The sequence below is a fragment of the Dendrobates tinctorius genome, unplaced genomic scaffold (genome assembly GCF_039654945.1).
Source record: "Dendrobates tinctorius isolate UK_male_01 unplaced genomic scaffold, ASM3965494v1 ptg000192l, whole genome shotgun sequence".
In the NCBI taxonomy this organism is placed as follows: domain Eukaryota; kingdom Metazoa; phylum Chordata; class Amphibia; order Anura; family Dendrobatidae; genus Dendrobates; species Dendrobates tinctorius.
Genome location: NW_027361859.1, coordinates 9,129,723 through 9,144,568, shown reverse-complemented (window position 1 = coordinate 9,144,568; position 14,846 = coordinate 9,129,723). Strand labels below are relative to the sequence as shown.

General features: G+C 42.6%; 1 protein-coding gene across 1 annotated transcript in view; it reads left to right on the top strand.

The window, feature by feature from the left end:
• Nucleotides 1-14,594, top strand: part of LOC141055852 (uncharacterized) — a 31,753-nt gene extending 17,159 nt beyond the window's left edge. Inside the window, exons 2-7 of the mRNA XM_073552573.1 lie at nucleotides 6,948-7,083; nucleotides 7,202-7,381; nucleotides 7,465-7,588; nucleotides 7,668-7,762; nucleotides 7,961-8,051; nucleotides 11,040-14,594. Coding sequence (XP_073408674.1) covers nucleotides 7,006-7,083; nucleotides 7,202-7,381; nucleotides 7,465-7,588; nucleotides 7,668-7,762; nucleotides 7,961-8,051; nucleotides 11,040-12,136 — 1,665 coding nt within the window. The 5' untranslated portion in view covers nucleotides 6,948-7,005 and the 3' untranslated portion in view covers nucleotides 12,137-14,594. The remainder of the gene's footprint in view (nucleotides 1-6,947; nucleotides 7,084-7,201; nucleotides 7,382-7,464; nucleotides 7,589-7,667; nucleotides 7,763-7,960; nucleotides 8,052-11,039) is intronic.
• The last annotated feature ends 252 nt before the right edge of the window (nucleotides 14,595-14,846 follow it).

The window sequence follows — 14,846 nt, the reverse complement described above, 5'->3', positions numbered from 1 at the left end:
CCATCATCCTGGTAGATGGCATCTGATTTTTATCAAGAATGTATCAGTACATTTGTCCATTCATCTTTCCTTCAATTATATGAATACATAGTGTGTATAATGGCATCCAAAGAGTTCAGTTTTGGTCTCATTTGACCAGACTATATTCTCCCAGTATTTCACATAGTTGTCTAAATGTTGTTGAGCAAACTTTAAACGCGCTTGTAATGTACAGCATACATATTTGCTTGTGGTTATGAACATTATACAGAGCATAAACACTCTTATTAATATACGGGTAATACATGCGCAATCCCCCAAGCATATACAAAGAACAACGGCCTATATATTATAAAAATGTACATCAATCATATCTCACAGGCCTCTATCATGTCGCTTAGATAATGCAGATCGATTATAAATTCCTAAACTAAACTACAACTACGTCAACTATTTACCAATTCGCAGCCTACTGTCCTTCACCATAGTGTCTCACATGCAATGTCTCCATTCTACTATGTAAGATGAGAAAAATTCCACTTCTCCCAGATCTTTTCAAATTTACCCGGGCATCCCCTGTTCTGATAGAATGTGCGCTCATATGGAACAATCGTATTTACTAGGTTAATCCAGGTTCTGAGAGAGGGACATGAATTGCCCATCCACCGTAGTGCCATTACTTTCCATGCCATAAACAGCGTTTGACGTAGAAATATCCCAACATGGTGACCCCAAATCTCCTCCTCCCATACCCCAATCAAGCAGACCAGTGGCTCAAGAGGGACAGGAGTTTGCACCAGTGATGACAAGCATAGCGTCACCTCTTTCCAGTGCTGTAGGATGGTGGGACATTGCCATATCATGTGGATAAAGTCTGCATCTGGTGCATGACAACGCAAGCATTCTGATGATTGGAATCGACCCATCTTGAAAAGTCATATCGGAGTCAAATATGATTGGTTTATTATATACAGCTGTATCATTCTATTATTAATAGATGGTGATACTCCGATAGGAGACTCCAGGATCTCTTCCCACTTCCCTTTACCTGAGCTTATAGCAGACTCTGCTCCCACCGACAACCTGTACGTATATAAAGAGGAGATAAGGCCCTGGGGACCCTGTGAATTAAGTATTCCTATCAATGGTAGGGATGAAATGGCACGGCCCACACACCTTATGTGCGACTGAAGAGCAGATCTTAGTTGTAAATAGCGGAAAAATTGAGATCTCGGGACATCATGTTTAGCCTGTATCTGCTCAAAAGACATTAAAGTCCCATGATCATACAGGTCTCCTATCAGGGAGACATTATGTTGAATCCAAAAATCAGTGGACGGGTGATTTAGTAATATCGGAAAATAGGCGTTTTTCCATAGGGGCATTTCAGCTATGATATCCTTAAATCCAATCACTTTTTTAATTTGCCTCCATACTAATCGTGCCAGACGGAGCAGGGGCAGCAAACGAGGGACACCAGGCCTCTCCAACTCCAGGAAACCCAGTGGGCAATCAGTTCTTGCAGCGTGAAGCAAGTGACTTTCAGAATTAGGGAGATCATTACCTGGCATCCATTCACTGAGAGCTTTAGCCTGTCCAGCCAAATAATATAGAAAGAAATCTGGTAGCGCCGCCCCACCTCCCTTTTTAGGCCTCTGTAGAGTGGACAATTTAAGTTTGGGTCTGGTTTTCCCCCATATAAAAGATGTGGCCTGGGAATTAAGATTCACAAAAAAAGGGCTTAGGTACCATTACAGCACTGTGCTGAATGGAATAGCTAAGTTTGGGAAGTAATATCATTTTAATCAGGTTGATGCGTCCGGCCACAGACAGCGGTAATTTGCTCCAGGTTGCAAATTTAACTCTAACCAGTTCCAGCAATGGGTAGATATTAATTTGTAAGTCGATCGTGCTGTTATGGGATATATGAACACCTAAGTATTTAAAACTAGATACAATAGACAGCGAGGAAAGAGCCTCAAGTCAGGGCATCGGGGCATGGGATAGGGGTAGCAGGGCAGACTTTTCCCAATTTATATATAAGCCCGAATATTTACTGAATCTATCTATGGTGGCAGTCACTTGAGGCAAAGTTTCCTCCGCCTCATCCATAAATATTACCATATCATCTGCGTATAAACCTATGGTATCTACCCGACCCGCTATATCTATACCCCTAATGTCAGGGGAAGACCTTATACGTATTGCCAATGCCTCAATCGCAAGGACGAATAGGGCCGGGGAAAGGGGGCACCCCTGACGGGCCCCCCTGTGTAATGAAAAGGACTCAGATATGGAATTGTTAACAATAATACGGGCTTTAGGTTTCATATACTGTATAGTGTTTTAACCCATTTTATAAACTTATCACCGAAGCCATACCTCTGTAGGCATGCAGAGAGGAAAGGCCACTCAAGAGAGTCAAAAGCCTAGCGATGCCAGTGCCCATTTGTTGTCTGGCATTAGAGAACTATATTGAACTATTCACTGGACTCTTCTGATATTAACTGAAGTGCTTTTACCAGGCATAAAGCCCATCTGGTCAGGATGTATAAGGTTCAGTATAATCTAATTTAATCTGGTGGCGAGAATCTTTTACTGCAGAGTATTTTTGCAAATTTGTCATTTTGTGTTTTCTTGTTGTATTTTGGCGAGAATCTTAGTAAAGATTTTATAGTCCACATTTACTAACGATATGGGACGATAGGAACCACATTCCATAGGGTCCTTCCCCTCTTTCCTAAGCACTATGATATTGGCCTCGTAAAAGGATTCAGGCATAGATTACCCTTCCCATATTCCCCGAAATACCTTTTTCAAAAGTGGCGTATTAATATGTCTCGGTACTTCCTATACAATTCAATAGGGAACCCGTCCGGCCCAGGGGCCTTCCCAGACGCCATGTCCGTTATGGCATTCTCTATCTCCTCCACAGTGAATTCAGTGTCCATAAAGGCTTGCTGATCAGGATCTAAGGTAGGGAATGTTACATCCGACAAGTAATCCAAACACTCCAGATTATCAGAGCCACTTTTAGATTCATATAATGACATAATAATTACAAAAGCTGCCAAGAATCTCCTCAGTTGAAGACACCAACGAATCATCCGACTTACGGATCTGCAATATTGTATTAGAGGTATTATGGTGGCGCACCAGATACGCTAAAAGCTTACTTGCTTGGTTTCCCAGTTCAAAATAGGATTGGCGAGCAAAGAATAATTTGCGCCTAGACTTAGTGTCTATATGCTGGGTGTATAATCGCTGGGCCGCCAGCCACTCAATCCTATTGCCACTGGTTTGGTTAGATATGTATGCAGCCTCTGAATCCTTCAATCGCCGTTCTACCACCTCATCCTCTCGTGAGGTTACCCGCTTAATATAAGAGTTTGTGGAGGACAAGCAGACCCTCAGATATGCCTTAATGGCATCCCAAAATATATTAATATCCTGAGGTTCCTGGTGAGACAAAATGAAACAATGCAGTTGATCAATTGTTCTATCGGGAGTTACTATCAATTTCAGCCAGAAAGGGTTCAACTTCCAAGCCATCCTGTTATTTAATTGCCCTTACGTGAGTCTGAGGATGACCGGGCTGTGGTCTGAGATCCATCTACTATCATGCTCCACACTATCCACCCACATCGCCAGACTGCTGGTTCCGAATATGTAATCTATGCGCGATAGGGAGCGTTTAGTGGATGAGTGGCAGTTATGCTCTCTCAACTCTGGGTGCCGCACTCTCCACAAATCCAGCCACCCGCTACCCTCCATAAACAACGACATTTGGGTTGTTGTCGGCGAAGGAACCCCCCCAGCTACTCCATCATCCAATCTAAATTTGTCGAGACAATTGTTCATAACCATATTAATGTCCCCCATACAGATAACATCCGCGTCCGGATAATTTAGGGCGAAACTCACCGCCTTCTGAAGAATGGACAAATTAGCCGGAGGCGGATTATAAACACATAAAATTACATATTTCCTGGCATGTATTGATGCATATACGAAGACAAATTGACCCTCAGGATCCCTCCGGGTCACCCTGGCTTCCCATCTAACATCTCTGTGTACCAGCAGTGAAACCCCTCTCTAGTAACTTGTATGGCATGCATGAACAAACCATTGTACCCAAGGCTTCTGCACGCACCAGGCTGTATCCCTGGTCAGATGCGTCTCCACCAAGGCCACAATGTGAGGGCGGTAGTGTCTAATCTGTGAGAAAACTTTGGTCTTTTTCCGGGTGGTTTTATACCTCTCACATTCCATGTCATAAATATCATTTCAGACCCCATATTTACTCCGGTGGACATGGCCTACATCAATATCCGAGTAAAATTTAGAGACACCACACATAAACTGAAAGTGCTGCTGGCTGCGAATTATATATCTAGAGAACAAATAAAACCACTACAAAAAAACATCAAAGTGGAAAAGTAAACAGTATGTTAGCAAAGTCCTGCTCTCCCAACACGAAATAAACACGAGGATACCATCACTGGGCTCAGTGTCCGGTATTGTTGGTAATCCGGACGCCCGTGGGAAAAGCTCCAATCAGACCGTTAATAATAAAGAAAAAAGAAAGGATTCTGATTAACAGTAAAAAAACATTAGGATTCCTTCGCAGCAGACCCTGTGTGGGACCGCAACCACTCAGCCGCCTCCGCCGGATCCATAAAAAATATAGAAGAACCCTCGTGGACCACCCGAACCCTGGCCGGATAGATCATTGAGTACACAACATTCCTCTCCCGGAGCTGCTTCTTGATTTCCATGAATAGTGCTCGTTGTTTCTGGAGTTCCATGGAAAAATCCGGAAAAATTGAGATTGTGGCATTGTTGAACTTGATGGGACTTTTCTGTCGAGCCAGACGTAGGATCACATCTCTGTCCCTGCAGGTGAGGAGACGTGCCAAGATAGGTCTAGGTGGGGCTCCAGGAGGAAGAGGTCTTGTAGGGACCCTATGAGCCCTTTCCACAGCAAATGTTGGGGAGAATTCATCTCCCAGAGAAGTTTTGAGCCACTCTTCTAGAAACTGTTCTGGATGTTGACCTTCCGAGTGTTCCGGCAGACCAATAACCCGGATGTTATTCCGACGCATTCTATTCTCCAGGTCGTCTGCTTTTTGCCTCCATGCGTTCACCGAGCCCGCCGCTTTTGTAAGCTTGGCTTCCAAGGGTGCAATGGTGTCCTCTACCTTGGACACCTTTGTCTCCATCTCCGTAATGCACCCTCTCATGGCCTGCATATCTTGCCGAAGACGCCCCACCTCGGTATGCACGTCCTCTATTTTCCCCGTCAGTGATGTCCTAGTTAAGGAGATGGCCTGCATCAGTTGCTCAGATGCCTGTTTGAGGGTTAATTCCTCCTGCTCCTCTTCACCCTCAGAGGGACGGTTTTTACGCTGAGTCTGTGAGGGGTTATTTCTGAGGGACCGGGTAGTATCAGAGTGGTCAGGTCTAGCAAATTCTTTCAATTTTTCAGCTGCTCCTGCCCCCTTGGAGCGGTTCATTCTCAATAGCAATATGGCACAGCCGAGTAGCAGAAATGGTGTGTCCAGGAGACCCCCAGGCCCAAGTTATACACAGCAGTGTTATGATAATGATAAGCATCCCAAGGGCGGCACAAAGCAGAAGGGCCACACAGGAGAATGGAACTCGGCTCTGAGGAGTAAACAAGAGGCCCTATGGCTGGGGAGGGATCCGCAGTGCCCGCAGAGACAGCAACCAGGGATGAGTCTAAAGGACCCTGAAGTAATAGCACCGACTAGCTGGGCGATTTAGCAGAGGGGAGTGCGGGGCCCAATCTTCCAGAGCACTCACCACTACTCCCCTTCAAATCCACAGGATTTGTGCTCACTGTCCTGTTAGTGCTGCGACGAGGGAGCCAGCGCCGCGTCTCTCACAGCCAGAGCACGCGCTTCTGAAAATGGCCGCCGCCCCGTGCAGGCCCCGCCGGCTGCCCCAGCCCTCCCTCACCGCCGTCAGCCCACCGAAATCTGGCCTCCCGCGGGGGTCCCGAGATGCACCACAGGTCAGGGGGTCTGATACCGGCAAGTCTGCCGCGGTACCACGGGTCCGCTAACAGGATCGATTTAGGATGTAAGGAGCTCTCCTTGAACGCGTCCTCTCTCGGCCGCTACATAGCCACGCCCCATTGAACATGCTTTTTGTTTAGCAGTGGAGTCTCGCGTGATGAGCGTTCATACAGGCCATGGAGGTTGAGTGCATTACTTATAGTTTTCTTTGAAATAATTGTACCTGCTGATTCCAGGTCTATAACTCTCCACAAGTGATCCTTGGCTCTTGGACAGCTCTTATGATAATTCTTGTCACATCTCTGTATGAAATCTTGCAGAGAACATCTGGACATAGACAGTTTATAGTGAAATGTTGTTCTTTCCACTTCCAGATTAATGCCCCAAAAGTGCTCATTGGAACCTTGAGTAATTTAGAAATTCTTCTATAATCAATGCCATCAGTATGTTTTACAACAATAAGGTTGAGATTGTCTTGAAACAGTTCACAGGTTTTACCCATCCTGAGATGTTTCTTGTGTGGCATCTTGATTATGAGACACCTTTGAACCAGCTGATATTATCTTTCACTAAGTGGCAGGATTGCTTTCTAATTAGTGGTAGATTTCAGCTGGTGTCATGAATATCCATGACTTTTTGTACCTCTCTTTCTTCATGTGTTCAATACTTTTTTACCTGTGCCATGTTTCATTTCTTTGCCTTTGTGGATTTGATGGATGTTACCAACAATTGGTGAGAATTTCATGTCAATAGCACCTTTAGAAATATATTAACTTAGAAAATTGCTGACATGTTCAATATTATTACACCCTTTGTAGGTACTATTCATTTAACAACCTCTAGATGTAGGAAGTGCTTTACCACATTATTGCTTTAAAACTTGAATAATTGTATGTTTTTACACTTGCTCATCGTCTTTCCATTTAGGTTCTTACAATACTGGATACTAATAATTGATCTACATAATTTTCCTCACCCATCAAGGATGGATATGGACAGGAACAAGATGGCAGAGAAAATATTACACCTCACCCTAGAGATACTCTTCCGGCTTACTGGAGAGGTGAGAAATTCTGATAATATCACATGACATCATTCTTATCTGATCTGTGGGAATAACGGCTAGAATTCGAGAGATGAGTACTGTAGTGAGATTTATTAATGTGTCTCTCCATAACCAGGATTACACTGTGGTAAAGAAGACCTCTTGTGAGCACTATCAATCCCCAGTGTCTGAGGGAAGAGTTCGAACCATGAGCCCAATCTCGGGACCTCCACCTCACCCCCTGATGCATGAAGACATCAATAACCAGAAGATCCTAGAACTCACCTACAAGATGATTGAGCTGCTGACTGGAGAGGTGACACTGCTGGGAATGCTGGGACATTATACAGTAATGCTATGAAGGGAGTGGGGGGATGACGGTATCGATGTATGTGTCAGGTTCCTATAAGGTGTCAGGATGTCGCTGTCTATTTCTCCATGGAGGAGTGGGAGTATTTAGAAGGACACAAAGATCTGTACAAGGATGTCATGATGGAGGTTCCCCAGCCCCTCACATCACCAGGTAATAGAACTAAATACACAAGGCCTATCATTATCTGTATGTAAAGAATGAATTCAGTCCCTGTATGTGTTTCCTCCAGATCTATCCAGTAAGAGAACACCAGAGAGATGTCCCTGTCCTCTTCTTCCACAGGACTGTAAACAAGAAGATCCCAGTGTTCCTCAGGATCATGAGGTAGATGGAGAGAAGGTGTCATGAGATCTCCTCTATGATGTGTAGACGGCTGTGAAGGTCTTGTGCTCAGTCTTGTTTTGTCCACCAGTATTATATGGTTTATACTTGTGTAATGAGAACGGTGGAGATGGCAGGATTAGAGCTGATCATAGATGTGACTTCTCCATCTGTCTGTGACTTTTTCAATATTTGTTTCAGGGTGAAGATCTGACCCATAATAATACTACAGATCCATATCTGAGGGATGATGAGTGGTGTAAAGAGGAGATTATTACATATGACTACCCAGGTGAGTAGTAACCACTAAATACAGAGAAGTCACAGAATCCTTTTATGAGAGAAATATATAACTATTGATATTTTTACAACAGCATTGATGACTGTGAAGGGGTTACATACAGAAAACATATATAGAATTCAATGAACAAACTAACAATAATAGACTGGAACAGAGGGAAGAAGACCCTACCCTTGCGGGCTTACAGTCTACAGGGTAATGGCGAAGGAGACAGTAGGTTGAGGGGATTCTGCAGCTGCGGAGGTGGTGATGTGACAATGGGGTCATTGCAGTATGCAAGCTTTCTTGAAGAGATGGGTTTTCAAGTTTCGTCTGAAAGTACCAAATGTGGTATATAATTGGACGTGTTGGGGCACAGAATTCCAGAGGATAGGTGATACTCGGGAGAAGTCTTGGAAGCAATTGGTTGCAGAACTCATCAGTGTGGAGGCGAAAAGAAGGTCTTGGGAGGATCGGATAATACATGCTGGAAGATATCGGAAAATTAGTTCAGAGATACTGTATATAGAAGTGACAAAATTTGGACAGTCTTGTATAGGACAAAAATACTTTTACAGGAGGGTGGTTGGCCGAAGACAACAATATGACTGGACTGCAAAGATTTTTATTCCAGATTTTTCCACTTTTCACTCTTGGGGACAGTAATCTGTCTCCTTGGCATCCCAAATCTTCAAGATAAGTTCTTGTCACATGATACAGTTAACTATTTATTATAACTCAGAGAAAACAAATAGTAAATGGAAAACTAGCAGAAATTATTTAACTTATTCCAACACCCATTGTACATGTATAGCATAATAGGCGAGAAGTATTGCAAATCACTATACATGTACTTCACTGTGATGGAGCTGGCTCAGGAGATGAGGTAGTAAAGGTCAGCTGTACATTTTAGCTGACACTTTTCTGCAACCATCATTATCGATGTTACTAGGGAAGAGCTGACCCTTGCAAGGTCGGGTTCGACCAAAACTTTAGTTCAAAGTTTGGTTTGCATACCAGAACTGTACCTGATTTGGAACCAGAACCCAAAATCCATAGAAATCAGTGGGGACCTGAACTTTAGAGCTGGAATCTCTTTCTCTCAAACTCCCAAGAGAAGTCAATGTTTGGAGTTCAGCACTGGACACTAAGCGTCCGGTACAAACACTGAACTTCACAGTTCAGGTTCGCTTATCTCTACTACTGACAATAGTAACAGTAGCAGTTAATTGTTCGAAAGTAAATGGGGACCCCCTTTTTTTATTCCATCATTTTCCCCATGACACAATCACAGGGTGCTGACTGCTGCTATGGCTATCTGGCCAGTTATAGCGGCCTGTTAGATCCTTCTTATAAAAAGCTCTAACAGGTCATATCTCGGTGTAAAACGAACAAATGTAAAATGTTTGCCAAGTGATCAACTTATTCACTGTTCAAGTCAACAGTTTGTGTAAAATCAAAAATAAACAAAAGAAGGTACAACATAGCTGGTGTCACCACCTTCACAACAACGCAAGTTATAAAAATGTCACAATATTTAACTTGTTTGGTGAAAACAGGAAAAAGTAAATGAAAAAAAAAAATTTGTGAAAATGCTGATGTTTCATCATACTGTCATGCAAAAAGAGGAGGAAAAATTTAGATTTAGAAAAGTGGAAAGACAAAAAAAAAATCTTATATTGCTGCAATCAAACTTACCTCAAAAATAAACTTTTCTAATCACTTCTACCGTCCAATGAACAGTGTTAAAATGCTGAATTTTGTTTATTTTGCTTCCCAAAAGTTGAAATTAAAAAATGATATGCCTCAAAATCTGCCAATAAAACCTTGAACTCATCTTGTAAAAAAACAAACCCCAACTTCAGTACATATTGTGTCCATGGAACAATAGGGGATTCCTATGTTATTGGTAGCAGAAAGGTTCTGGAGAGGTAATAATTTCCAAAAACCATTCCAGCCATATTGGCCTACTCAACGGCACATGCTTTTCCCTTCTAAGCCCTGCAGGGTGCCCAAATGACACTTAGCGGTTGCATATATTAGACACTGCTGTTATGGGGACAACCCACTTAAGAATTAAAGGGAATGTGTCACCTCATTTTTCCGGTATGAGATGCGGCTTATGTACAGCATTCTGTAATGCATTCTGTAATGCTGTAGCTAAGCCCCAGATATAACCTGAAAGATAAGAAAAACTAGTTAGATTATACTCACCCAGGTGTCCGATCTGGTCCGATGGGTGTCGCGGTCCGGTCCAGCGCCCCCCATCTTCTGGCGATGACGTCCTCCTCCTTACTTCTGTCGCGGCTCCTGCGCAGGCGTACTATATCTTCCCTATTGAGGGCAGAGCAGAGTACTGCAGTGCGCAGGCGCCGGGAAAGGTCAGAGAGGTCCGGCGCCTGTGCACTGTAGTACTTTACTCTGCCCTCAACAGGGCAGATCAGTACGCCTGCGCAGGAGCCGTGGCAGAAGTAAGGAGGACGTCATCGCTTCAAGCTATATGTGGTATTTTCCTGAGGAAGGGGTGGTAGTCACCCTAAAAGGCGTAGATTAAACCACTTCTTAACTGTTACTACGTCTTGGAAATCTATTATTTGGGCAGCGCGGACTGGCATCCACATCTTCTCTGCAGTGTATTGTATTGTCGGGTCGTTGACCAACCTGTGGATCTTCGGCAGCCTCTCCTACATGTGCTTTAACCACCTAATACCAGGTGAGCAGCTTCCTACTTAAAAAGTGCTAACTTACTATCGGATAAGACCCTATTGTGCTTTGTGTCTCCCTTGCTTTATCTGTTAGGGCAAAAATGAGGTGACAGATTCCCTTTAACTGTTAGATTGTGATCTATTTCACATCACCGTCTTAGTTAAAAAGCAAATTTTGCTCCATGCCTTGTAATTGTTATGTTTGTTTTCTTTTAATTATTAAGGATGCAAAATATCTGTGTTAATTTTAGTTGATATTATTCAAAAATAATAAAATTATTTTTACTCGTGGCAGATGACTGTCCCAGGAGCTCAGAGGAACATTGGATATCATTAGATTGTAAAGATAATTGTGGTTTCACGCAAGATACATATGAAGAACATGTCACAATTCCAAATCTAGTTCATCACAGCAAAGAGCTATCCTCTGATCCTTTTGAACAGGTCCTATTTTCTGATTCATCACAGAATGTTAAGAAAAGTAAATGTCACCGAAAACGTGTCCTAAATCAAAAGGGACCAAAAGGGGAGAAGCCGTTTTCATGTTCAGATTGTGGGAAATGTTTTAACCGGAAATGGAGTCTTGTAGTACATCAGATAATTCATACAGGCGAAATGCCATATTCATGTTCAGAATGCGGGAAACCTTTTAATAATAAATCAAGTCTTGTTAGACATCAGTGGGTTCACACAGGGTTGAAGCCGTATTCATGTTCAGAATGTGGAAAATGTTTTAAGCTGAAATGGTGTCTTGTAGCACATCAGCGAATTCACACAGGCGCAATGCCATATTCATGTTCAGTATGTGGGAAACTTTTTAATAATAAATCAAATCTTGTGAGTCATCAGTGGGTTCACACAGGGGTGAAGCCATTTTCATGTTCAGAATGTGGGGCTCTTTTTACGGACAAGTCATCTCTTATTAAACATCTAAATATTCACACAGGGGAGAAGCCGTACTCATGTTCAGAATGCGGGAAATGTTTTAACCAGAAAGGCAATCTTATTACACATGAGAAAAGTCACACGGGGTTGAAGCCATTTTCTTGTGAGGAATGTGGGAAATGTTTTAGTGAGAAATCTATTCTTCATAGACACCAGAGAATTCACACAAATGCAAAACCCTATTCGTGTTCAGAATGTGGAAAGTGTTTCAACCGGAAATCATGTCTTCTTACACATCAGAGAATTCACATAGGAGGAAAGCTGTATTCATGTTCAGAATGTGGGAAATGTTATACGACTAAATCGAGTCTTGTTAGACATCAGTGGGCTCACTCGGGGGTGAAACCATTTTCATGTTCGGTATGTGGAAAAAGTTTTAGCCAGAATTCAGATCTTGTTAGACATCAAAGAACTCACACGGGAAAGAAGCCATTTTTATGTCCATAATGTGGGAAATGTTTTTCTAAGAGATCAAGTTTTATAGACCATCAAAAAACTCACGCAGGGCAGAGGCCACTTTAACCACTTTACCCCCAAGGGTTGTTTGCATGATAATAACCAGGCCAATTTTTACAAATCTGATCACTGTCCCTTTATGAGGTAATAACTCTGGAACGCTTCCATGGATCCCGGTGATTCTGACATTGTTTTCTCGTGACATATTGTACTTCATGGTAGTGGTAAAATTTCTTTGATATGACTTGCGTTTATTTGTGGCAAAAACGGAAATTTGGCGAAAATTTAGCAATTTTCCAACTTTGAATTTTTATGCCCTTAAATCACAGAAATATGTCACAAAAAATACTTCATAAGTAACATTTCCCACATGTCTACTTCACATCAGCACAATATTGGAACCAATTTTTTTTTGGTTAGGAAGTTATAAGGGTTAAAAGTTAAACAGCGATTTCTCATTTTTACAACACCAATTTTTTTTTAAGGGACCACATCACATTTGAAGTCACTTTTTGAGGGGTCTATAGGATAGAAAATACCCAAAAGTGACACCATTCTAAAAACTGCACCCCTCAAGGTGCTTAAAACCACATTCAAGAAGTTTATTAATCCTTCAGGTGCTTCATGGGAATTTTTGGCATGTTTAAATAAAAATGAACATTTAACTTTATTTCACAAAAAATTTACTTCCGGTCCAATTTTTTTTTATTTTACCAAGGGTAACAGGAGAAATTGGACTGCAAAAGTTATTGTGCAATTCCTCCTGAGTACGCTGATACCCCATATGTAGGGGTAAACCACTGTGTGGACGCATGGCAGACTCTTTTTATTGTAAAAAATAGTTTTTGCATCACCACATTTTGAGAGCTATAATTTTTCCATATTTTGACCCACAGCGTCATGTGAGGACTTGTTTTTTTGCGGGAAGAGTTGACGTTTTTATTGGTACCTTTTTCGGGCACATGACAATTTTTTATTGATTTTTTATTCCGATTTTTGGGAGGCAGAATGAACAAAAGCCAGCAAATTCATTAATTTCTTTTTTGGGGGGTTGTTTATACCATTCCGCGGGTGGTAAAATTGATAAAGCAGTTTTATTGTTTGGGTTAGTACGATTACAGCGACACCTCATTTATATCATTTTTTATGTTTTGGCGCTTTTATACAATCAAAACTATTTTATATAAAAAAAAATATTTTTGCATCGCTTTATTCTTGTTTTTTGCGGAACAAGATGAAGTTTTCAGCGGTACCATGTTTATTTATATCCGTCTTTTTCATCGCGTGTTCCACTTTTTGTTCGGTGGTATGATGATAAAGCATTGATTTTTTGCCTTGTTTTTTTTATGGTGTTCACTAAATGGGTTAACTAATGTGACAGTTTTATAGGTCGGGTCGTTACGGACGCGCCAATACCAAATATGTGTACTTTTATTGTTTAGATTTTTTTTTTTCATTCAAATATTCATTTATTGATATGATAAATATTGATTTTTTTATTTAAATATTTTTACAATTATTTTTTTTTTCTTTATTCTTACTTTTACACTTTGTCCCACTATGGGATAATCATTGTTTGCAGGCTGATCGCTTATATGGCATGCAGAGGAAGCAGCGTCTGCATGCCATATAAGCTGTCAGCACTGCAATCGGTGCACACTGACCTGAGAGATTTTCTGATCATGCACTGCGCATGACAGGAAGTTTCTCAGCTCTGGTAACCCGGATGTCGTCATGACGACATCGGGCTACCATAGCAGCGATCTGGACCCCGGGTCACTCCGTGGGGCCTGCGATCCAAAAGCAGAGGGGCTGCTAGCCCCTCTGCCGGCACCGGAACGCTGCGATCTTGTTTGATCGCAGTGTTCCGGGGGTTAAAGTGCCGGAAGCGGTCTGTGATCGCTCCAGGCCGGGTGTCAGCTGTGAGAATCAGCTGACGCGGCCGATCGCCATGACATACTATCCCGTCCATGGTCTAATTGTGCTGGGGCACATGGACGGGATAGTATTTCAGCCGGCACAAAGGGGTTAATGTACCATATGAGGAAAGTGAGACCATAAATAAGGCTTACTGCCAAAACATGTAAGTCCGTTCCAAACCTTCTTTCTTGCTACCCTTCCAGTTATCATTACTGAAAGTATTTAAAGGGGATCTGTCACCCCATTTTTGGACTATCAGCTGTGGCCACCGCCATCAGGGACTTATCTACAGCATTCTATAATGCTGTAGATAAGCCCATGATGTAACCTGAAAGATGAGAAAAAAGAGTTAGATTATACTCACCCCGGCGTTCGGTCCGGTCCGATGGGTGTCGCCGTCCGATCCGGCACTTCCCATCTTCATACAACGATGTCCTCCTCCTTCTCCCTCGGCTCCTGCTCAGGCGTACTTTCTCTGCCCTATTGAGGGCAGAGCAGAGTACTGCAGTGCGCAGACGCCGGAGCTCTCTGACCTTCCCAGGTGCCTGCGCACTGTAGTAATTTACTCTGCCCTCAACAGGGCAGAGAAAGTACGCCTGCACAGAAGCCGAGGGAGAAGCAAGGAGGAGGATGTCATCGTATGAAGATGGGAGGTGCCGGACCGGACTGCGACACCCAGCGCACGCGAATATGCCCCCCGGTGAGTATAATTTAACTTGGTTTTTTTATCTTTCAGGTTTCATCTGGGGCTTATCTACAGCATTACAGAATGCTGTAGATA